The sequence below is a fragment of the Nymphaea colorata genome, chromosome 5 (assembly GCF_008831285.2).
Source record: "Nymphaea colorata isolate Beijing-Zhang1983 chromosome 5, ASM883128v2, whole genome shotgun sequence".
NCBI classification, from domain to species: Eukaryota; Viridiplantae; Streptophyta; class Magnoliopsida; order Nymphaeales; family Nymphaeaceae; genus Nymphaea; species Nymphaea colorata.
In genome coordinates, this window is record NC_045142.1 from 2,118,749 (window position 1) to 2,142,787 (window position 24,039).

Below are 24,039 nucleotides of genomic sequence, written 5' to 3' on the forward strand. Positions count from 1 at the left end.
TGAAAACCAAGTTCAACAAGTGAACGCAATTTGGTTTGCACTTGAAACAAATGTTTATACAATAACTGATTAAGCAAGAAATTCACACCTTACATCATCTTCATTTAATTCAGGGAATACATTTGCGTTTTCTCCTGCTCACTTTCTCAGGACAAAAAAAAGGAAGATGGAAAAAATCAACTGTACAAATAATGCAAATTTACAAAAGAAAGTACCAACAGGGCTAAGATCTCAATCAGAGGCTAGTTTGCTCCCCACAGTTGAGAAGAGCCATTCTCATGGATCTGGATTGACCTTTCCGATTGTTCAAAATGTCAATGTAATTACGCAGCCGCATGCGATCTGCATTTGTAAGGGAGAGTGGGGGGTTTAGAATGAGGGATGGTGCTTCCACCAGAAGAAAGAAAAACAGGCGAACTGCCTTTGCATAGAGGCTTGCAGCACTCTCCATGTTACCCATCAACTCCTCGACCTGTAAAATGGACCATCACAATCAGGTCTCTTTTGCCCAAAGGAAGAAAATTAGGAAGATTTTTCTTACAGAAGAAAGAGCAGTATATGGCTTCGAACTTTTATCAGAGATGTAAAAATACATCCGAACATCAGTCAAAAGAAATATCAGTTGCTTCCACAGAAAAAACAGCAAAAGGCTTCTGAAATTGAAAAACAATAGGCTGACCAACCAGCACAGTTTTGGTTAATCAGATTTAGGGTCACCTATATCCCCTGGTTGAATGAGAATTGCCAGATCAAACCATATGAAAAAATCTGTATGACAATGATAGCCATGAATAACCAAAATATACAGATGAACAACACAGGGATAATCTCTTTTATTTGGATAAGACCACTTGGGAAAGGTTACTCAAAAATCAAATCCTGGTACTTGGAAACAAAGTTTGTTCAAGCAATCTTACTTTGGAGCTCCAGACTGCCTCAGACATGCTGAGGAAAGAATTTCCTAATAGACGAGTATAAAGTATCAAAGGTAAACTATATCCTTGCAGTGAAGTGAAGCCAAAATAATTGCAGTGAAACCAAGAATGCAAATGGTAATGGACCCAATTATAGGATATTAAGGCCCCATCTGGCTAGGTCATCCTATAAGTTATGGCATCACATACAGCAGCTTATACGTACGTGTCCATTCAAACAGTATGCTTCTTAAAGCAGAGAGGCAAGGAATGCGTGGGGCTACCATGGCCCAGAAATAACCAGAGTCTACTTGCAGTTTTGACATGAGAAAATATTTAGAAGTTTAATACATACACCACCATAACGTCCCAATGCAAGGGCAAATTGGAAAATGATCTCCACTGCATCAGGCATCTCCGTGCCCCCTGCATTAAAATTTTATTGGTCAGGAATAATTGTGCAACGAAGAACACATTTCAACACTACACACTCTTCAATAAGCTGGAGCCACAAATATTGACCAACGTACCATCAACTGGCCCAAGTTCACGAGCTAGTTCTTCTGCTCGCCCAACTTCAAGAAGAAAATCTTTTTCAATCGTGGAGCAAGCAACTTGACCTTCTAGCGCAGTGGTACGGGGGGCATCAAGGATGTCTATGTAATGTGATGTTATGTGGCCTCTTCTTCCTACAGTTTCTTGCGATAGATTAGGTTCACTTGCTGAAGCAGCTTGTGCATGGCAGATGTTTACAGCTTGCTTCCAAATTGCAAGAATTACCAACTGAACAGAAAAAGCCTCCAAGCACTTGCCACATTCTATCTGAGCACGAAATTCACAAAATTAGGTAAATACTAGCCGATCTAGTGCAATGAAGCAGAATTAATGTAGTAGAGGTCCAAAAACACACACACAAGAAAGGAAAAAAGAAACAAAGTTCAACTGATTCTTGCATCTGTCCCAATCATCTTGGAACCTATTGATGCATCCCACTCAATAACCATGTTCAACTTGTACAGAAATGCCAAAAGGATATAAATATGATTCACTTATGAAGGCAATTTCCTAAACAAGATATCTTGCCTTCTCAGTCACTATCTCACTGATAGCAGATGCACATTGCTGCAGTGATCTAATCCGTGTTACACAATCAGTAGATGGCTGCTCCGAAACATCTCCAATATCTACTGACCCTAGTGAGGTCCCAGATGGTGCAGAACTGTTACTTCCAAGACTTCCATACATGTTCCCCATCATCACGCCAGCTATTGGCATTGGTGAACTTAATGTGGCATCCTTCATAGACTTTCCTTGTGAACCATCAGATCTGCTGGGTAAGTTAGCTGCCTGGCATACACTCCCTGCTGAAGAAGAAACTTCAACAGGTGGACCAGGTACAATCACATAGTCCTCAACAATTTCCTGTGAATCCATTACTGCAAAATAGCAGAAGATGGGCTTGAATAGAAAAAAATAGAAAGACAGAATATGGGTTCAAGCGAGTAGAAAATTAAGGTTGGATGATACGGTCAGTTAGGCACCTCTTGAAGATGGCAGAGTTTCTGTTACTACCGGAGACTCTCCATAAGTCACGTCTGAAGTAGGCCTCAGGCAATTAAGTTTAGAATTGGTACAATCAGTCCCAAACACAGGTTTCCTGTTTCTAGAACAGATATCCCTGGCAATAGAAGCATTAGCATCAGATCTGTTCTCAATTCTGGCATCCAGGGGAAATGCAAAAGGGGTTGGCTCTGTATATGTCCTTTTTGACTGGAAGGATGGACTTGCATCAGGTCCACTAGATTCATCATCCAAATGGAAAGGCAAACAATCCTCTTGTGAGCTCTCATCAGTAAGCCTTCCGGGACTGCTTCCAGACTCATCTCTTACTCCAGATGTCCTGTAAAGCAGAAATACATGCATTCAGAATAGGGCAACACCCAGCACAATGATCAACAATGACAATTTTTCTTTTTTTCTTTTTTTTACCTCAAGGACCCTTCTGAAAGGCGCTCAGAGATAAATTGGTGGTTAAAAAACTCCTCAAATGTTAATCGCTCAACTGATGATAAAAAGGTGTGGTCTTGATTAGGATCACACTACAAATTGAAGACAAAAACCATTCTTACAACTAAAAAAGAAAAAATAAAAAAGCGAGCAACAGTTTTCTTACAAATGTTGGAAGCTAAAAGTGAAAATAAATACAATCACCATGACACAAAGTCATTCAGATAGAAACATGGAAAAGGCATGAGAGACTTCCAGCTTAATATTAACCAATTTGATAATACCTACCATACAAAAGTGCAAGGAAACAGGAATTATGGGCTTATACCATATATCCTTTTACAAAACAGGCAGCACAATCACTGGACATGTTTATGAAATAAATATTAGCACACATGTCTTTTACTCAGATCAGAAATCACAAAATTACTACTCAGTAACACATGTCAAAAGTGCAATAATAGCTAGAACCAAATAAGAAAAATGTGCACCCAGCCCTATTACATATCTAGTTGTATGCATTCTCAGCTTGAACCATCTGCTTGAATATATCATAATTCTTGCAAAGATGGACCAATTAGAAAGTAGCAATATGCAACAGGAAGAAATATACTTCTACAACCATGTTTTGAGTAAGACTTAAAAAGAGACTTATTATTGGACATCGCAGTACCTGGGTTACAGCGAAGCAATTTTTGGCATAAATCAACACAAGCAGCACTCAAGTTCCTAGAATCTGGGGGGAACCGTAAGCCATTTGACTTAATTATATTTTGCCGCAACTGCATCAAATAGGAAATCACAACACATTTACCAGTTGTCATGAATGAATTTTCAGTTGTATTTCTGTATTACATGGAATGAATACTCATACCTGTTCCTGGTTGTTCCCAGAAAAGGGGGTCTTTCCTGTTACAAGTTGAAACAGAATAGCACCAACACTCCAAAGGTCTGCCTGCAAGACATATAATAAAAAGATTAACTAAGAGAGCAGACAGAGATAAGATTACCTAAAGAGCAAATCAGACGCATAAGAATAGACTCTAGAAGACAGCATACATACTGTCACTGGCAAGAGGCAAGCACTAGCACCTTTGCATCATACTTGAGTAGTTGCATTATTTCTGGAGCCATGTACAGGGGGGAACCGCATAACGTCTCAGCCAGATCTCGAGGTTGTAAAGGCCTGCCACATTTTATCTCAACAGGTTCATAATTAAGGACAGATATAACTGGCAGAATGTACTTTTTTATCCATAATAATAGCAGCAACAGATCGTAGCACTCTTTGAGATGAAAAAATAGAAACAATTGCTCTGGAAGAATACATTGCATTTAGAGAATAATCCATATTAAACAAAATGAACAAGAATAGGTAGAAACCATTCAGCAATAAAATCCTAAATGGTTAGCTTAGGACAAATAGTAGCTTTCTGCCTTTTTCTCAAACATGATAATTAAATAACAGTGATAGAGCACAAATCCTGCATATAAGGAAGAATACTTCCATCAGAATAACAGAATCATTGCCGGAACAGCCAAAAACTATCACTTGAGTGTCACTAAAAAAAAGCAAATGACTACTTTAAAATTCTGGTGACGTTTATTGACAATTCTTAATTGATCGAGCAAAGAAAAAAAAGTCATACTGGAACTATCATGCTCCTTACCTGGCAAATCCAAAATCAGCTATCTTCAGAACAGCATGATTGTCATTAGAAGAGAGGAGCAGATTCTGCAACAAATGATTTGAAAACAAAAAATCACCTACCATCCTATACTTGGAAAATATCTTCATAATGTAAAGCATGATTAACTACTCCAAGAGTCAGTACATAATTAGACATCATGGCCAACCTGGGGCTTCAGATCACGATGAATGATATTGTGTTCACGGAGAATGCTCAACCCTGATGCTGTAGAGGAAATATGACGTGTCAAATAGGATCCAACTTGATGATGATTGTAACCACAAGATAACAGACAAAACGATACCAGCTAATATTTTGACTTCCTCATTTACCAGGCTAAACATACCAAGTTGATGCATGAAGTGCTTTGCTGTTGCCTCTGGGACTTTTCCATGATTGTGTATATACATTGAAAGGTCACCCCCTCGGCAGTATTCCAGTACTAGGTGTATTTTTCCTGGGGTCTTTAGCAGAAAGAAAAAAACTCCCATCAATGCAATGCATGCTTTCATGGTATTGATGTCTACTTAGTCATCCAAAAAACGGACTCTCGCCCATTGCACGTAACCATAGGAAAATATGAGAATATCCAAAGCAAAAATATACGGATTCACATAGAACGAAGAAACAGGCAAACTGAAAAATACTTGACGAACAAGTTCAGCATAAGCAAAAAGTTCTCATTCTTTCTTTCCTCTTCAAGATATTCTTCAACAACTTCCAAAAGCATCCAACTTGTTTCGTACTAACAGATTGCCACATGGACAAACTTTCAGCGTACAACAAATAAAATAATGTTAAAAGCTGTTCTCTTTTTAATTTGGAGCTACATGCACTCCACAAAACCCAAAAAATTATAATAAAAATATCCAAGTGCTTAAACAATTTTAGTTAACTAAATTTAAAATCGATTGGTAAAGCAAAAATCCGCATGTTTGATCTAGCTTCAACAAAGTAACACACACATAAACGGCTTCAATCGAGATTACTCTAAACAGTAAAGAGAACAAGCCTAACTGCCTAAGATACATAACAATCTAAAGTTCAGCATACACTTAACTATATCCAGCCCAATCCGCCATTTTCATTTTTTTTTTCAGAAATGAAATTCAGTGTATCTCTGAGCAAACCGCTCATAATATCACAGATACACCAAATCTAAAGTTCCAACACGAACAAGGGAGACCCTCCTTCCCCAGTTCGAACCACCAAGAAGCAAAAAGCTACCCTAATTCCGAAAGCCCGAAGAGCCACAATTTGTCACCAAACATGAACTCTCAATAGGAAAATAAAGAAAGAAAAATACAGAGACCACCGAAAGAAGAGGAGGAGAAACATCGAAATTCACCTCAATGATGTCGTGGAGCCGGATGATATTAGGATGGTTTATCTTGCGGAGGATAACTATCTCGGAGAGGAGGCTCTCCTGTAGCTTCTTCGTAAGCCTCTGCATCTGGATCTCCTTGATGGCGAACACCGAGCCAGTACTCCTATGCGTTGCTCGCCATACAACCGAGAAAGACCCAGAACCCACCTGCTCGCACACTTTGTAATCGCCGATGACCCTCCCCCTGTTGCTCCCCATCCTCCCCTTCCCCCAGAGATCCCTAACCTTGTCCCCCTAAATGCAGAAAAGAAGAAGAAGAAGCAGAAGAAGGAGGAGGAGCAGAAGCAGGAGAAGAAGGGGAGAGAGAACGAGAGGGGCGAAGAAGAAGAAGACAAGGTCGGGATTTCAGGGGAAGATTTTAGCAGAAGGAATCCAAACGGACAAATGTGGGATTTCAAGAAAACGGAGGAGGAGGAACGGAGAAGGCAATGATGCTGCTGAAACGAGCTTTGCTTCATTTGTTTATTCAATTTTTTACTTCTTTTAACGAAATTTTACAACGAAAAATAGCTTATTTCACACTTATTCATAAACGTACATCACACTTGAAGGTGCACGTATTGATTTCACAATCTTGAGTTCTCTCGATTTATTTGCTCATATAATTGAGAACCATTATATTTCAATTCTCCCACACATCTCCTCTAATTCGTAATTATTAGTAAATAATTTCATGTTCCTCGTAAAGAATTAGATGAGGCAAGCTAATTTATTTTTCAACAAAATACCAAAAATAAAGTTATATCATATGCTAAGTTTTAGAATTAATGAAAAAGGACATAATTCTTTTTGTTGTCTAAAATTTTCTAAAAATTGTAATAAATATGTGCTGTATACGTAACAAATCAATCTTGAAACAACATAGACAATTGAGTTTTTTTTTTTTTTTTCCTACTGAATGTTCTTGCATGAATATTTAGTAAGGAGAAAAATAAAAACAAGAAGTTTCTAAGTTGTCCCATATCTAATCTCTCTTATAATAAATTACTATTTTATATTTATAATCTTATCAACAATTGGATTACATTTACAGAGTAAAGTCAAAATCGGGCAGATCAGCTTCTGATTGAGTCAATCACCCATTGCTTATTATGGGCAAAATCAAACTAATTAATCAATTGACTGAATTTCCTAGAGATGGATTATGATTTAATTACATCTTTATCATAATTAAATTTATGATCATTCAAATCATTAAAATTTTTTGACTCAAATAAAAATGCTTATAAATAATGATAACCTACCTTGCGAGCACCTTTTTGTAAATAACTAATTGTTTGGTGGTGTTGATGTAAATTATTATTTGTCTGAAATATTTAAATAATTTTATTTTTAAATTGTTAATTTGCTGGGGAAAGCAAGAAGCCGACAGCAGAGTGCAGAGGAGAAACAATCGGGTCAGAGATTTTTCTCTGTTCCTGAAAAAAAAAAAGAGAAATTCAAAATTTCCAGGCAAACCAGCACCATCTCAGCCATCGAATTTTAGAAACCAATGGTCAGGATCTAGTTTGTCTTGGACTTAGGATGCCTATGGAGCGGGATTTGCCCAAATACTGATCCAAATTCAAATCCTCGCATATTCGGGTCTGGCAGAGAAAATCCGACCCGATTACTTATGAATTTGACCAAGGTACGTTATCTTGTACGAGTCCAAATCGGAGGCTGGTAATAGGAATCTGAGCAGTTTGCGTGTAAGAATAGAGTATCTCGGATTTGATGTTAGTTCAAATTTAGTCCCGAACCGGAATTTCAGTTAGGTAAGACAAGATTAGGTTGGATTTGGTACCGGAACAATAGTTATCGTGTCTCTCATTTCTTGGGAAGGTCAGAAAAGATTGAGTTGGTGGAGTCGGATCTTTGAAGCGGTTGAGTCCAATCCAGGCAAGAATCGGACTTGGGGTTATCTTAAGAACCAAGAACCGAATCCCAAATTCTACTACATAATTTGAGTATTATTTAGCTCAAATATACCAAAAATGGGATTGCAGATGGATAATTAATTAACTAAATGCACTAAGATGAGATTTGGATCCAAAAGAAATGAGGAAATCCCGTACTGTGTCCGGTTCATATGCAGCTGTATGCTCAAGTAAGCTAAACTGAAACTCCAGATCAAACCCGATCCATGCATTATAAATAGTACTTCGATCAGCTTTTCTTGTACCCATTTAACGTTTTTTATATCGGGTTCAAACCAGTTCAAGGACCCGAAAAAAAGGTATGCTGCTAAAGTAGGTTCATGGGGATGGATCCAGTTAATGGAGCCATCTTGGTTAGGTCCAAGTCAAATTGATAGAGCTTAATGGGATCAAGCTTATAGCGGACCAGCTGGTCGCAGCAACAATAGCTTGATCTGGAATTTATACATGGTTTGTTGTTCGAATCCAAGTCCAAATCTAATCAAGATCCAAATTTGAGTATTATGTAAAGCCGATTTGAAGCCCGTACAATCTTAACAATATCTTTCAACTTCTGCTCTCCCTAAGAGGTGAGTAGAATAGTATTTCATCCAAGAGATTCGAAGCTTTCTATCTTTCTTTTCATTTCTCCAAACCTCAAGTCTGCTTTTAATGCTTCAGAATTATGTGCCCCATTAGCCGCTCCTTTTTAACAATATAAGAGATTGATGCTCTTGATACTCGAACTGGAGACAGTAGCGAGGCTACTTGTTAGCTGGGGTGGGCCACTGCCTACACCAGCTCATTAGAAATTGCATTATAATGTCTCAACATTGACTCAAAAATTTATATGCAGTTACCGCACCAAATTTATGTCACCAGACGTGTTGACTTTTTCAAGATTGTTTGGGTGATGGTGTGCCGAGTGTCTAACACTCCTTGTCTAGTCCGCGGCTCCAGAAAAATGATGAATGCTTCGCTACATTAAGATTGACTTAACGCTTGGAAAACATCCAGCAACGCACAGACTAAATAGGTTTGAAAAAGTCAGCCTGTAACAACAAGTGCCCTATGACTAAAAAATTCTGGCTTTGCCACTTGAGTTTAGATTCCACCTACTATCCCACGACTTTGATTATATAAATAATCCGATCACATGGAATGTGGCAATGCCTAAATCCTAATCGAGACCTGCACCTGCATCTGCATCTGCTAACACGAAGGAGGCTTTGTGATTTTTGGCTGTACCATATTTGTAGCTCTATCAACTTTCAATGTATTTAGAGTAGTGTTGCAGAAACTGAATCGGCTAAGCTAATGATTTGATATATACAAAAATATATTATGTATATATAACACTAAAAACAATAAAAGCAAAGAAAAATATATTTCTCTAAACCCTAATTCACAGCTGTTTTTGACGATTCACCAGGTTGATCAGGAAGATGAACGTACTGAAACACACAGGAAGATCAAGCAGTATACACAAATGAAGAAGTTTCGCACGCCAAACTTTACAAACGCGAAATAGATCACAAACCAAACGAGATCTTTTAAGAACCTTCCCAAACAGGGCCCTAGCGGCTGCATGGCTTTAAATGACACCAAGACAAAAAAAATGCTAATCACACCAACCATCATGAGTAGGTCAGTAAATGATAATTCTAGAAACCTGCCTGGTCCATCCAATGCCATCGTGATCGTTAGATTGCACAATCAAAGGTCCAGTCGTTGGGCTGTACACACAAGTGCACCAAACTGCGAACTTTTAAATTTGGTCTGGTGCCGAAGAAGTCAACAAGAAAGAGAAGTGTGTGCAACGTGAAAAATGCTTCGATGTCGACAAACCGACCACCTCTATATAAACCGGGTTAAATCAGCCGATTGGAATTGAAACAAACTATAAACCTACTGGATTCATTGATATTGGTCTTAAATTATTTTTTTAATATTTTACAAGTTTTTGTTGATTTTAGTGCATTATTTATTTTTTAAATGAAGGATCTATATATATATATATATATATATATATATATATATATATATATATATATATATATATATATATATATCATCATAAAATTTGGAGTTCAAGGGACTCGATATAAATTTAGTTCATAAAATTTGGAGTGCTCATTAAGGAGCCTGATGTCACATTGATATTTGATAATTGTAATGCTAAGTCAGATTGATTGGCTACTTAAAAAATGAACAACGTGGGCATTATAGAATGGAACATATTCGATTATATATATATATATATATATATATATATATATATATATATATATATATATATATATATATATATATATTTATTTATTTATTTATTTATTTATTTACTTCATAAAATTTGGAGGGCCCATTAAGGAGCCTGATGTCACATTGATATTTCTTTGTCACAAAATGATAATTGTAATGCTAAGTCAGATTGATTGGCTACTTAAAAAATGAACAACGTGGGCATTATAGAATGGAACATATTCGATATAATATATTTTATTTATTTATTTATTTATTTATTTCATAAAATTTGGAGTTCAAGGGACTTGATATAAATTTAGTTCATAAAATTTGGAGGGCCCATTAAGGAGCCTGATGTCACATTGTTATTTCTTTGTCACAAAATGATAATTGTAATGCTAAGTCAGATTGATTGGCTAAGGAACAACGTGGGCATTATAGAATGGAACATAATCGATGCTCACATCATATTTTTCTTGATCTCGTGTTCATCATTGTGGGGTTATTAGGATATGCCACGTGACAAACACTCTTAGATTTAAAAGGAGGTTTGACAGTTAAATTGAGATATATTCATGGAACACTTTTGAAAGTGTTTTATCGGACCCCAAAGGTAGTAGTGGGAAGAATCCAGTAGTCATGGTTTGATTTTCATGAGCATCACTCTTCGCATAAGTCAAATGAAAGAGTTTTTTCTTCGAAGAACGGCCTATGTAAAAGGAGGTTTTATACCAAAGAACCATGTGGGTTGAAGAAGTAAACACGGTTGACAATGGCCCTACGATTATAAGTCCAAGTTTCTAGCAAACACAGGTATCTCTCTCTCGGTTTGACCGTGTCTAATCCAGCAAAACACAAACACGAAGATATATCATGGAACTTCAGTTATCTATGTGTGTCCCAAAATTATCCTATTTATTTTTCAAGAAAATGGACACCCAACATCCGAAGCTCTCTTGCTCTTTCTCTCTCTCTTATACACTATGCAATGATTGGAGATACACCAAATTTATACTCATTTCCAATAAAGTGGACTCGCCAAAAATCCTTCAAAACTCTCTCTCTCTCTCTCTCTCTCTATATATATATATATATATATATGATTGAAGACGTAAACCTACATGCGTTTCTGGCCACAGATGTCATTCTCAACGACACCTACTTGCCACCGATGTCATCCTCAACGACAGGATCAAGTTTTCCTTTGGATGTTATATTTAACGGTTATCTGGGGGAAGGTGGTTTATGATGGGATCAACAGACTCAACGCCTACCTGCGATTGCCTTTTCCGCTCACCCTTCTTCATGATGCCGTGTTTGTTGTGGTTGTTATCTACATATTCTACATTTCGACAGCCAATAAATAATTGAGCTCCAGAGCCTACAAACACGTAGAATTTTAGGAAACTTCCAAGTTGAAGGGTACGGGCAATACCAAACCACCTGCATTCTTTGTCACAAGGTCTAACCAATGAATGCATTCTGAAGGGTGTCATTTGAGGGACTGAGACACTGTAGGACCTCCATTCTCACATGGATCTTTTGTCGCAAGTCTCATGTTTGAACTTCTGTTTGGGGTTGAGACAAAGTGCCCAAAACATATGTTTTTTAAGGGCGTTTGGCGTGTTAGTGTTTCATAGATATGTCTAAAAGTTGAAGTAGATTTATATAACACTTATTCACGTGCCCATCAATCTACTTTAATTTTGAGGCAGATTCATGAATCATTTACATAGAGTGTTACTAATTTGGCAAGTGGAACATTTTGTGAGTGTTTTATGAATCTACTTCAACAGATCATGGTAACTAGTCAGACCAATGGCTCGTAGGCGATCAGTCTTAGTTCAAACCCAAGAAAATCAAACCCCTACACAGCCGATCCAGCCCTAAACCCTAGGCTTGCATTAGTCGGTATCACATCATTTCTCGCATTAGTTAGTATTTGCATCATTTCAAGAACGAGATTACTTTCCTCTCATTAATTTTATTCTCATTTTTTTTTGTTATAGCAATGTTCTTGAAGAACCTAATAGAATCACTTTTGAATTGGGAAGAATTAGATCCCAGCAAGACCTTTAAAGAAAAAATAAATTTTGTCAAGCACATAATCGGTGGCAAAAACTGCAGCTTACAGTAGCAGGCAAAATTTTGAAAATGCAGAAAAACGTATATGTTAATTAAAGATGAACAGTCTAAGCAAATCGATGTTAATGAGATTTTATAAAGTTCATCATTTTCCTTTCTTGTGTTCCTAGAGTTTTTTTTTTAAACCACAATATCATGACAGTAAAAAAGTCGGCGAGCTGCGAGTAGAAAACCAAACAAGACATTGTTAGCCATGAGGCATGTAATAAGCCTACCGGAGTTCAAATGTCAAACAAATGTTAATGAACGCTGTGCCTTCCTAAAATAAATCTTCCATTTTTGGAACAAACTAAACATGGTAGTGGTCTCCACTCTCCATGCTTTAAAACTTAATAATAAGAGAAAACTACAGTGCATATATATTATATAGACATTATTTAATAATGACTGAAAATCAAATGTTTTGAAAATCAATGGCTTGTAAAACCTACGTATATGTTGAAAAAACATTATTACATTTTTCAGTCCTAGGTCCAAGTGTGGAGGACGCATGCATTTACTTTGTTCTTCAAATGTGCATAACACTCCGCTCTCGTTATCTTTGACCCAATCCACACTATAATGTAGTGTCTCTCTCTCTCTCTCTCTATATATATATATATATATATATATATATGTGTGTGTGTGTGTGTGTGTGTGTGTGTGTGCTGCTGTCTCATACACGGATATGCACAAATGATTGCTGGCTGGTTCACTGCCACAGGAAAATCAAGATTGTTAATACAATTGTCTCAAGTTGGAAGAGACCTGTTAAGTCCAGATGTTGTCCATCAAGGGTTTGAAAGAGAACCAACCTGATGCTCAAGCAACAATTAGTTTCTAGCTCTTGATCAATCTCAGCACATCTCCCACCAAATGCAAGGAGCCAGTCACAAGAACCTGCTTATCAAACAGAAGGAAGAAAATGTTAAAAAGTAGAAAGCACTTCCACATATAAAGAAACCAGAGAGAGAGAGAGGGGGGGGAGAGCATGAGTCAATCTCCTAAAGCAGTTTCTTTTATGGCTAGTGTTCAGGACAGTCCGAAGAATCAATCAATAATATTCAGCATGCAGCCATTGCATCCAATCTCAATTCAGCGGACCAAACCAAACAACTCCCTTTAAAAATAAACCAAATGGCTCACAAAGTCTATAACTGGATGACATCTGATTTTATGCACCTTATGATATTACAAGCTTCAAGAGTACATTTCGGAACATCACAATGCATTACAATGGAATACTTTTGTTACAAGTATGGGCAATGTAAACTAATAAGAGAAACCATATAGAAAACTGGATAACCCACTTTAAATTCTCTGTCCTGCATATATCAACCTAAGTTTAAAACGTTGACATGATCAAATACTTTCCAATATAACCATCTGGTCAGTTTTCCAACTAACTCAATACAGTTCCAATATCTAACACTACTATGTGTTGAAGCCTACTTCCAAATGCATTCCATACATTTAAAAAACAATCACTTTGTATAGTAATCCATGATGCTAACATGAGAAATTCACAAGGCATTCCATCAATAGACTATCTTCAATGACTTCCAAGAATAGTGACAAATGTCAGAGATATTTTTGTGCTTTAATCAATACTTTAGTTGATGCTTTAACTGGAAAGTTTGCAATCGTTCCAAATATTGCCAAAAAATAATTTTCACAATATTATCATGGTGTTTTCCTTTTTCTAGAAATGCTTGCTTAAATGTATTTTAGTTCTCCTTGTCTATTTGTCTTAAAATTTTATAAGAGAATTAAATATAAAGCTCTTAAGTTCATAATATTTCTACATTATATTCCTTTTTTCTTTTGAATCCACAAGAAAAAACACTTTGGTGGACAATACCTGAGAGAAATCTCATCCATAAAGCCCCAAGAATGATATTTGTGACCATGTTTTCTAAGATTACTAAACTAACTTTTATCCCAAGATACATGTTTGTATAAGCACTTCTTGCCAGTTCTTGGCCCCTAAGATTATTTTACGAATTCACTTGGAAATTTGGCAAAAGTTATACCTGAACATGGACTAACTCATTCAGCTGGGCAATGCCTCTTAGCCACTTGATAGCTAGTGGAAGGGAAGATATTACTGCACTACTCTGGTCATTGAGGACAAGCTCCAAGTTACTTTCATCATATATAGGAGAGACTCTCTCATTGTCATTGCTACCTGTCAGACAAAGTCAATCACATAAAAGGAAAAAAGCATGCAGAACTACTTGCATGCCAAGAAAAAGAATATCAGCACTTGGTTCAGCTTTGGATATAATGGTCAACACTTGAAACAAAAAAATTGCAAACACCAATGATAACCAGAAGTCTAGTATATAGTACTGTGGATTAAGTTTCTCCATGCTTTTTGAAGTGTCAACTGCCAAGAAAGGTCAACTTGAGAAGGATCAGTTGTTGCTGATGCATTTGCCCCCAATTTATTAAACACGGACTGGCTAGGTACAAAAAGAGCTTTCTGGAAGTGTACACCTGAAATGCCAATTCAAGAATATTAACCATATATCCAAATTATATATACAGGTACCAAAGGGTGATAAACAAAAGCAGGACAATAGACTACTGTGGAACATAGGATAAATCAAAGGATAACCACAAAATATGCATCATTAGCATGCATCAAACTGAAGGTTCAGAATTTAGACAGAGTTCCAGATAACATAAAATTAAATCAAGCTTTACTGGGGTATGACATGATTAGAAGGTCGATGAAGGCATCACTGATGAAACATAGTTTGACTCATGCACTTCCAGAAAGAACCTCTGCACAAATAAAACCAAATAATCATACCATATTCAGCAAAAGTGTTTACAAGAACTGGTAGCAGCAGCTTTGGGTCACGAACTGGCATGCAATTGAATAGTAGAATCTGCAGCATGCATTTAAAAATAATGTGAGAAACTAGTTAGTACCTTTAAGAAACTAGCATTTTGTGCACTGCATACATCAAGAAAATAACTACAGAGATCAGAAAGAACTTGCCTGAATAGATTTTTTAGTGGAAGATTTTGAAATGTAAGCATCGGTAAGATGTGTCTCTGACATACTTGATGCCTCTTTGATGGCATTAGCAAACCACCTTCCACATACTACCATACTTTCAGGGCTGTGTGCACCATCGAGATAGAAAGTCAACTCTCCAGACTTGACTTCATTCTGCATCTTCATGCACACGTCTGGTACAATCTGTGCTCGACCTTGCATCCTGGCTGCCACTAGTCCGTCTACAAACTGCTCCGGTATGCAGCTCTGGTTCAAGTTAAAAGAGGTGAATGAGTAAACAAATGAAAGAATCAATATCCAAGATGAATGCCACATGAAAGAACAAAACAAAACATACAGAGTTTTTCATATCAAGTTTTCCTCCATGCCCCAACTTCTGAATCCAGGTGTGACACAGGGAAACTGCCAAGCCTGCATTTATCAACTGATGATCACCCGCAAGCCCCAGCTGTTGACCATTCAACATGCTGATATCCAGTGGCTTTGCTATTCTAAGGGGCACCTGCACCCCACATGACAAAAAAACCTTAGGTATGACATTTACTACGACATGTTGCTCCTGACTTTTATAGAAAAACAGCAAGTTATGGCAAAAAAAGAAAATTTCACTAAAAAAAAATCCTGCAAATATGCAATTGATTGTTTCTGGCTTTGTTCAAACAGGAAATGAAAGGAGGAAATAAAAGAAGAGGGTTACTCACATCTAGTTCTAAAGCTTTGCTTTCAAGCACAGACATTGCTTCTTCAGGCTGATTTACTGTATATGCTGGAATGTCGCGCTACACCGGAACAAGCATTGAAAGAACATTAATACCAACAAGGAAAAAACCACAAAGTACAATCATAATTTTGCAAAAAAAAAGAATACCTTAAAGATACCTGCTTTCTCTCCAGCAATTTGCCCAAGAGTATTTCCTGTTCATAGCTCAAAAACATTAGTTTTGGCCGACTAGAACCTTTTGGACTGTCCATATCCCATATACAAAGAGAACTGGAGACTGAAGGTAAAGAGGCAGCTCCAATCCAAATAGTTAATTATCCAACACAATAGATAAGATGGATAAAGAGACGGTGATTCATTGAAGTTATTGAACTATATAAACTTAAAATAATATATTTCAAATTTGGAATTAGCCCTCTATTATGGTTTCTCCCTCTTTTGATGTGATTCTTTCACAGTTTATTCCATGATAAAAAACCATTCAAATTAAAAATGAATAACATAAATTAACTAGATAACAAGATAATCAACCTTCAAATTTCTCAGATCTGGTGACATATAAAGTGGAAAGAGTGTGACATAAGAAGCATCACAAAGATAGTGTTCACAGCTCAGAGATCTTCAGGTTAGAGTTTTAACAGGCCCGTTCGGTTAAGTTGCTTAGTTGTGATCCAAGACAGGGGACATCCTTAATAGCAACCAAAATATATTTGGGTAATATTTAAGTAAATAAAATATTTTGGTATTCTCAGGCATAATTCTTGTAGATCTAAATGCATCTAAAATGTATTTTAACAGCATTCTGAAGTCAGGCCAGGTTTTTATTTGTCAACCAAATTTGGTACTTTTTTTGAAATATTTCTTGACACTTGGGTTTCTTCACTTTCTACTTAAGGTTGCTCAGTAACATTGACAACTCAGATTGGATGGACCCCAAGAGAAAGCCCTTGTCTCAAGGAAAGAACTCAACCTTTCCACTTGCCTAATGGCAGAAGGATGAAAGAACGTCCACAAATCTTTTGGTTATTTACAAAAGTTAGGTGCAGTTAGAAACTTAGTGTTTTTCTGGAATTTGCTCAAAAATTACACAGCAAAAAAAAACATAATAGCATACAAATGGAAATTGACTAAAAATCAGAATCCATAAGTCAATAGACTTGCTTTCAAGTTTGTTTCAGGCAGATACAAGGAGAGAAGGAAAAGCACAGACCAAGAATTTCCATATGGTCATAACCTAGTGAAGAAATTCCACATACAATTGGTGCCTCCACCTGCAGAAATAATCAACCAATTAAAGAAACAGAATGCGGTAACTTCCTTAGACAAGAATAAATGCACCTAAATTTTCCAGTCTTAGCTGTAGTTGTATCATTCAGAATAAGTTTAGCATCCATACAAATGGCTGACTTTGTTTACAGTATGGATGCTTCTTTTTAGCAGCATTACATGCAAGTACCAAGTCATCCAGTTAACTTTGTTGATCAAGCATCTAGCTTTGACCATTATAAAAAAAGAAGACAAAAGCTGTTAATGTCATTGTCATCTGGTTGAAGGCAAAGTATTCTGTAGAACATTTGCAAAAAAATATGGGCAAACAAGAGGAAGGTAAATGCTTTAATTTGCCTTAGAAAAATGCAAAGTTGTCCTTCCAAAAGTATTGTGCGATGCAATACTTCTTACACCGATTGAACAGTCCCATGATATGTAAACAAAAAGTTCCGCTCCTACAAGTAACTAAAAATTAAAAGAACATACCACATTTGTTGCATCAAACTTTCCACCTAAGCCAACTTCCAAAATTGCAACATCTACCTGTTTACGCAAAACACCATGAGAAGATTCAAGTTCATGTCACAAATGGCATCTTCATGATATCATCACTATGAGAATATGGTAAAATTTATTTTCATGGAAAAAAAAAGAAAGCATGAAATAGTAGATGATATGTGTGTCATAATACGTCAATCATGATTCTTATCTCAATATAACTATTTAAAATACCAAACTTAAAACAAAAAAATTTCCAAGCCAACCACCTGCCAACAACAAAAGCCCCAATCCCAACCCATTGTCTTTCTCCCTGCAGTGCGACCATAAGCATTTGCCTCAATGATCCAGTTATGTCTGATGACTGCATTGTTAAGGTAGTCTTTTCCAGGAATGGAAATGATATTTTTTCCAAATCAATCGTACATTGAATAGCTAACAAGAATAGCATATTAATAAAGTGTGCTAACATTAAAACATGAATGCATTGCAATGAAAAATCAACTGCAGATAATAAAACATTTGAGTGAGAGGATTATTAAAGAATAGTGTCATGCATAAGAGGCGCAATTGGTCAGGTCATGCATAACAAGAAAAAAAAAGCCAGGTCCATGCGCCAGATATGAGGATGATGGACTCAACCCAAAATTTCAAGGAAAAAAAAATTCCATCTTTCTTAACTATGTCTCTCAACACCCCAGAATTATGATTTCCATTCTATCCCCAGGTTTAAGTTTAATTTGACCCAAGCACCCAACTGATGGAAGAACATGACCGAATCATCATTCTACCTAGACTGCCAAAAAGAAGGAAAATTAAGTGAAAAGGGGAATAAAAGCAATTAATTGATACCTGCTCTTCTATAAATATCTTGAAGGAAAGGAGAGTTAAGAACCGAAAATAGTTTGGCATTGGGACATCATCGGTAGCCTTCTCCTACAAATTCCACATCATAATGTTAAATTTCAATGGTGAGACGACCAAATCAGCTACTGCAATGTAATGAACTGAAATTACATAAAGTCATAAACAGTATTATGTTCCAATGGAATTTTTCATGCTTTCCATTAATTCTTGAAAGACACAACCAATATCCTAAGCAGAAACATTTAAAATGCACCACATTAGATAAGTCCTGGAACATAACCGACAAGAGAAGCTAACAGAACCAACACCTACACAAGTTATGCAAGTCAGACGAGTGTCTAGATAATTCAGGTCACGAAGGGAACTGCATGCAAGCATCAAGCCTCTAAAGCATATAGATAGAGTACGTGTTTACTGGGTACTTAACCACGTATATGTGATTCATGTCTTGCATTAAACTATAAATGACAGGCAGGTGGACAGGCATCAGTATATTTTAGTTTTCTATATAAAAACATAGTAAACACACAAATGCAAGATGAAGTGAACATAAATATAATAAGCAAGTACAACATTAGATTATTCCTGAGCTCATTGCCTGATTGCCTACTTTGACTGTTCTCAAGTTTACATGCAATATGCAGGATAACCACTAACCTACAACCTACAATTTTTACAGATCATTTCAAGCTAAAGCAGTTCATATTCATTCAGATTCATGTACTCAAGAGTGCACGGCACAAGGATACTAGAACTAGGATGTACTGGAACTATGACAAACTTCTCTGAGTTGAAGACAGAATTAAACAAAGCAACTGTCTCAAAAAGATGGAAAAGTGTGGTCCATCAACCATGGTTTGTATAGGAACCCAGTCAACTAGTGAACACTTCCAACCCTAAAGAGAATGACTTGCACACTGAAAACACGGGTCTAAAAGATGACTTTTATTTTTTTACTCCCTTCAATCTGCCAAGAGCAGTAATGTTATATCCTTTGGAGCCTTCGACCAAGAGGAACACTTTTGGCATTTACATGCATATGAAAAAAAAAAAAGAGAAAGACTTGTACATAAAAAATTGCTTTGAGAGATAGAGAAAAAAGAATCCTCAAACTGTCCAACTTAGAAGAACAGAGAGGGAATTAAAAAAGAACTTCCGAGTGGCATTCTTCTCGGAAACATGATGATGCATGCTTATAAAGCAAATGAATATTGTAAATGCACTGATCTTTACAGACTATTTATGTGAAACTTATCTAATACAGTCGACCAACTTTATCTCGAGGGCAAGTTTGCAACAAGTTTGCTAAAAGTCCCTCCCCTTTTTTCAAAACGAAGTATTTGATATGTCCTTTAGTTCAAGAATTTGCAAACCGGTACACATTAATGGTATAAACACACTTTCAACCACATAGGTCTTCCACTAGCTACATCAAGCATAAGCCGACTAATATCTAAAGCATACAACATGAAAGCCAAGTTCTTGAAAGAGACAGAATGACAAGAATCTCTCACTTTTTCAGTTTTCACATTTAGTCTCTTCAATCTGCCAAATTTTCAGCAGCAATGCTATATCTTTTCAACTAAAAGGAATACTTTTCGCATTTAAAATTTGTATATGCAATGAAAGAGAAAGACTTGTCCTCAAAAAATTGCTTTGAGAAATACAGAAAATAATCTTCATGCTGTCCAACTTTGATGTTTAGAAGAGAGAAACAGCAAAGAAAAAAAACTTCCAAGTGGCATTCTTTTGGGAAGCATGATGATGCCTGCTTATAAAGCAAACTGATATATTTAAATGCCCTGACATTTACAGACTATTCCTGTGTCATATTATGTAATACAAATAAAGACATCTTCATCTAGTTTGCAAGTTCGCAAAAACTGAGCCCTTAAAAGCTCCTCCCCTTTTCAGAACGGTTATTAGAAATATGCATTTTCAATCACATAGCTCTTGCACTAGCTACAACAAACATCGACCAACCAATATCACACGTAAAGTATACAACATGAAAGCCAAGTTCTTAAATGGAAGGGACAGAATCCACAACAATCACGTGTAGCAGCTGGCAAGGTATAGAAGCAAGCTACCTTTAATTGATTCCAGCACCACCAGAAGTATCTCAAAAATTTTTCCTCTGATATCTCAACCCTACAAGTGTCGACCAAATATGCTTAAACATGTTGCCAGCACAAAAATGTTCAAATGCAAACTTAACAGTATTTTGGAAATAAACAAGCATTTACATGCCTGCAGGAACATATATAGGCACAAACATAAGGTATGATAGTGTGCATAAACCTTAAAGTGGCTGCACACACCCCACATAAAAGTTGAAATATGATAAGCTATACTAGTTTTTAGAAAACAATAAGTAGAATTATTTGCAAGGGAAACAAGGACGATAGACCATCACAGTAATTTTCTTCAGAAAAGGTATAACGAGTGTCACTGAACTATGAGATTATGGGGGAGAAATGGATGACTGTATCTTATGATTCTTATCTGCTTGAGTAATATTATGCACACGTCCAAAGCTTTTAAAGTTCACCATTTATGACAGGAAAACATTATCAAATTCACAAGAAAAAAGTAAACAAACATAAATGCTGATATTCAGAAAATGATTATATCAGTCTCACTGTCTAAGCCATTAGCCATTCAATAAAGAAAATAATCAATTTGAACTAAAAGAGAAGTTTTACTATAGGAAGAAATAGCTGTTGATATGTAAATTACATGTCTTCTTTGGGTTTGGACTTTATCACTAATTCACAATAGGAGTATCTGAACAAAAGCTTCTAACGGATATGCAGCACACAGAGCGCTAACTACTTGTACACTAGTATATTCTAAAGCTCACCCATCGAGTCGAAATCTTTCTCGCAGATCAATCAGGTGGGGACTTGTGAAGAGCCCAGTATGGAAACCACAACTTCGCAAGATAGACTCGCTGAATGTGCATGTTGATCCCTAACATAGTTCAGAAAAGCATTCAGATGCATAATAAAAAGTTAAACAGCACAAAGAGAGAAAAAACACTATATTCATAATACAGAATTTATCAACAGAAATTATTCATTCAAGGTTTCAAGCAAGAGTGGGAAACCTATATTATCCATGTCATCAAGAACCCAGGAGACGTGCAGAAAGCAAGTTCCAACGCCGTCTCTCAATGTTCTTAGATAAGTAAAGTGAAGAACAAAAATAAATATTTCAAAAACACAAGTCTGGTTTGAAGAACAGTATGCAATTGCATACACCGTGACATGGTCGAGCGCTAGACTTGAATGAAACGTGAAGCGGCATAACCATATCTCCATGCATACGAGTTTGACTATTTATACCATCAACATGACAGCATATTACTAGGAACACGTAGACAGAATTTGTGTTGCACAACAGCCACAAGGGTGATGCTACCTGCGTGAATCTACTGCTGTTGTCAGACCTTTGGTAGCTCAAGGCTGCTTTTGAATGCAGGCAGAAGTGGCCGAGCCACATGGTGAACTGCCCACACCAGCCTTACAAAGTTTCTTTATTTTATTAATAATTTTATATATTTGACTTTTTTGCATATATAGGTGCCCTTAAAGCATTAAAGTTATTGAAATAGTTCCCCTTCCAGCCAAAATTTCTGGCTCCGACTAAGAACATTACCTAAACTTGAGGCGGTTCTTCCATAACTTTGGCCAAGTCAACTATATGGCCGCCACTAAAGTCAGTTTGAGGATAATCTAAAAGATCGAGCCCCCAGTCCGGACTACAGATTTAACAGAGGGATAAAATGGCAACTGCCTTGGCATTGCAGACATGGTAGACCAATATAACCAATATGGCATTTTCGGCCAGCCCGTCAACTAAAGCAGCAAAAAAGCAACTGAAAACTAAAGAATCCTAATTATTCCAGACACGTACCTAAAGTGGGAAAAGATGAATGTCTCTAATAGCAACCTTCTATTTTTTTTTGTTGCGCCCTGCTTTTTTTTGGTTGGCGCCCTAATAGATTCTTGTAACAGAAAATATAACAAGAAAGTTGTGATTGAAGCAAAGAGAAACACGCTTCCTAGATGCTAAATGAGATTTCTTTAGAACTAAACACATCTGAGCAGGAACCAAACTGAAATATCATAAACGCAATTCCATCCATTGACTCAAAAAGATCACCGATACCGAAGTATGTACAGCAATCAATACCTTTCCTTTGGTACCAGCAACATGGATGACATTTAGCTTCGAAAGACGCCCTTCCAACTCAAGAATCTACAGGCCGATTCCACAAACTTGAGAGCAGTCTACGACGAAGGAATCATCGGTAGTAACACATAACTCAAAGCACCCACCTTCAGATAATCGTACAGTAGATCGAATTGATCACCTTTATTGGTTCCGTCAGCACGGGTGCGCCGCGTGATCAGAGAGGAGATGGCACTCAGAGCCTCCTCGTACTCAGAAGCTGCCGCGGAAGTCTCGGCCATGACTTCAAGAATGCAAAGTGTGGCTGGCGCCTTTGCAGGAATGTAGATGCCACCCACTTATCCAGAAACAAGAAAAGCAGGAAAAAACTTGGAAATCGCAAAACCAGTTCAGGAAAATCGGAAAGATTTCCCGGTGCAATTATTGCCGCCTACAGTTCGCAACAACACAGAATCAGTAGGTGCAGGCACCAATAAACTTCGATGATTTCTGATTGTCGTTCATCTGTGTCGATCTACGGCGTCAAACGAGTAAAATATTAGCTTTTCTCATGGGTCGATGGACGCCGCGAGCCGTTGGTTCTAAGAGGACACAGAATTTTCTTTTGTCATCGAACCAGAAGTTCTTATAGGACAGCGAGAGTGTCGCTTTAACCATTCATTTACAATAGAATGGCTATGGATGAAAACGCGATACATTTTTTAAATGGCGAACGCTACCAAAGAAAACGTTGTACTATATAAGTGATATAAGTGCTTAGTAGACACCAGATAACTTGGGCAAGGGATAAAAATCAAACCTCTTAAATTTTGTTAAAAAACAATTTAAACACAATGTGATCCTTACGTGTTTATAAATATTAATTTAATATAAATCATGTTTTTGTTTAAGTCTTTTTTTTTTGGTAAAAAATCGACCTTTCTAGTATCGGAAATTTGATGTTATAAAGCAGTTCATTTTTTATTATTAAAATTCATTATTTGAGTAAGAAAACGATTAACTTAATGTGCATTTATCATTAAGTAACTCTTAATATCATATCTATAAATTTAAAATACAAAAATATTTTTTAATAATTAATTTTAATAATGTTTGGTTTTTGTTTTTTGCCTAAGTGATCTGATTTTTATACCAACTTTCCTATATATATAATTTATAAAACACTAAATATTATATATGTTATTTGTAAAA

The 24,039-nt window shown here is 36.6% G+C and overlaps 2 protein-coding genes across 4 annotated transcripts; both read right to left on the bottom strand.

Moving 5' to 3' along the window:
* Positions 1-6,437, bottom strand: LOC116254669 (serine/threonine-protein kinase ATG1c-like). 2 transcript variants are annotated; one of them, XM_031630203.2, is made up of 13 exons: positions 5,961-6,437; positions 4,959-5,076; positions 4,779-4,837; positions 4,592-4,656; positions 4,014-4,107; positions 3,796-3,876; positions 3,595-3,703; positions 2,904-2,976; positions 2,456-2,814; positions 1,998-2,350; positions 1,445-1,736; positions 1,270-1,340; positions 1-472 (listed from the first exon to the last, which is right to left on the bottom strand). In XM_031630203.2, the coding sequence occupies exons 1-13, from the start codon at positions 6,195-6,197 to the stop codon at positions 236-238; spliced, it is 2,148 nt and encodes a 715-aa protein (XP_031486063.1). In that variant the 5' UTR covers positions 6,198-6,437; the 3' UTR covers positions 1-235. The 2 variants fall into 2 exon arrangements, with proteins under 2 accessions (XP_031486063.1, XP_031486062.1); XM_031630202.2 differs by having other exon boundaries at positions 4,917-5,076.
* A 6,517-nt stretch (positions 6,438-12,954) lies between these two features.
* On the bottom strand, positions 12,955-23,445 carry LOC116254891 (folylpolyglutamate synthase). 2 transcript variants are annotated; one of them, XM_031630526.2, is made up of 15 exons: positions 22,995-23,445; positions 22,849-22,914; positions 21,515-21,624; positions 20,742-20,802; positions 18,637-18,720; positions 17,773-17,829; positions 17,274-17,288; positions 16,176-16,211; positions 15,998-16,075; positions 15,634-15,798; positions 15,276-15,542; positions 15,084-15,162; positions 14,618-14,764; positions 14,299-14,453; positions 12,955-13,165 (listed from the first exon to the last, which is right to left on the bottom strand). In XM_031630526.2, the coding sequence occupies exons 1-15, from the start codon at positions 23,127-23,129 to the stop codon at positions 13,106-13,108; spliced, it is 1,515 nt and encodes a 504-aa protein (XP_031486386.1). In that variant the 5' UTR covers positions 23,130-23,445; the 3' UTR covers positions 12,955-13,105. The 2 variants fall into 2 exon arrangements, with proteins under 2 accessions (XP_031486386.1, XP_031486385.1); XM_031630525.2 differs by having other exon boundaries at positions 16,165-16,211; positions 17,228-17,288; positions 22,995-23,444.
* Between the last annotated feature and the right edge of the window lie 594 nt (positions 23,446-24,039).

Coding starts and splice junctions, on each gene's coding strand:
- LOC116254669 (XM_031630202.2), bottom strand. CDS start 6,197: ATGGGGAGCAACAGGGGGAGGGTCATCGGCGATTACAAAGTGTGCGAG. Junction 4,838..4,916: donor GGAAGTCAAAATATTAGCTG/GTATCGTTTTGT, acceptor TTTCCTCTACAG/CATCAGGGTTGAGCATTCTC. Junction 1,341..1,444: donor TGAACTTGGGCCAGTTGATG/GTACGTTGGTCA, acceptor ATTTTAATGCAG/GGGGCACGGAGATGCCTGAT.
- LOC116254891 (XM_031630525.2), bottom strand. CDS start 23,129: ATGGCCGAGACTTCCGCGGCAGCTTCTGAGTACGAGGAGGCTCTGAGT. Junction 20,803..21,514: donor GAAAGATTTCGACTCGATGG/GTGAGCTTTAGA, acceptor CGACACTTGTAG/GGTTGAGATATCAGAGGAAA. Junction 14,765..15,083: donor AAACACTTTTGCTGAATATG/GTATGATTATTT, acceptor TTGGCATTTCAG/GTGTACACTTCCAGAAAGCT.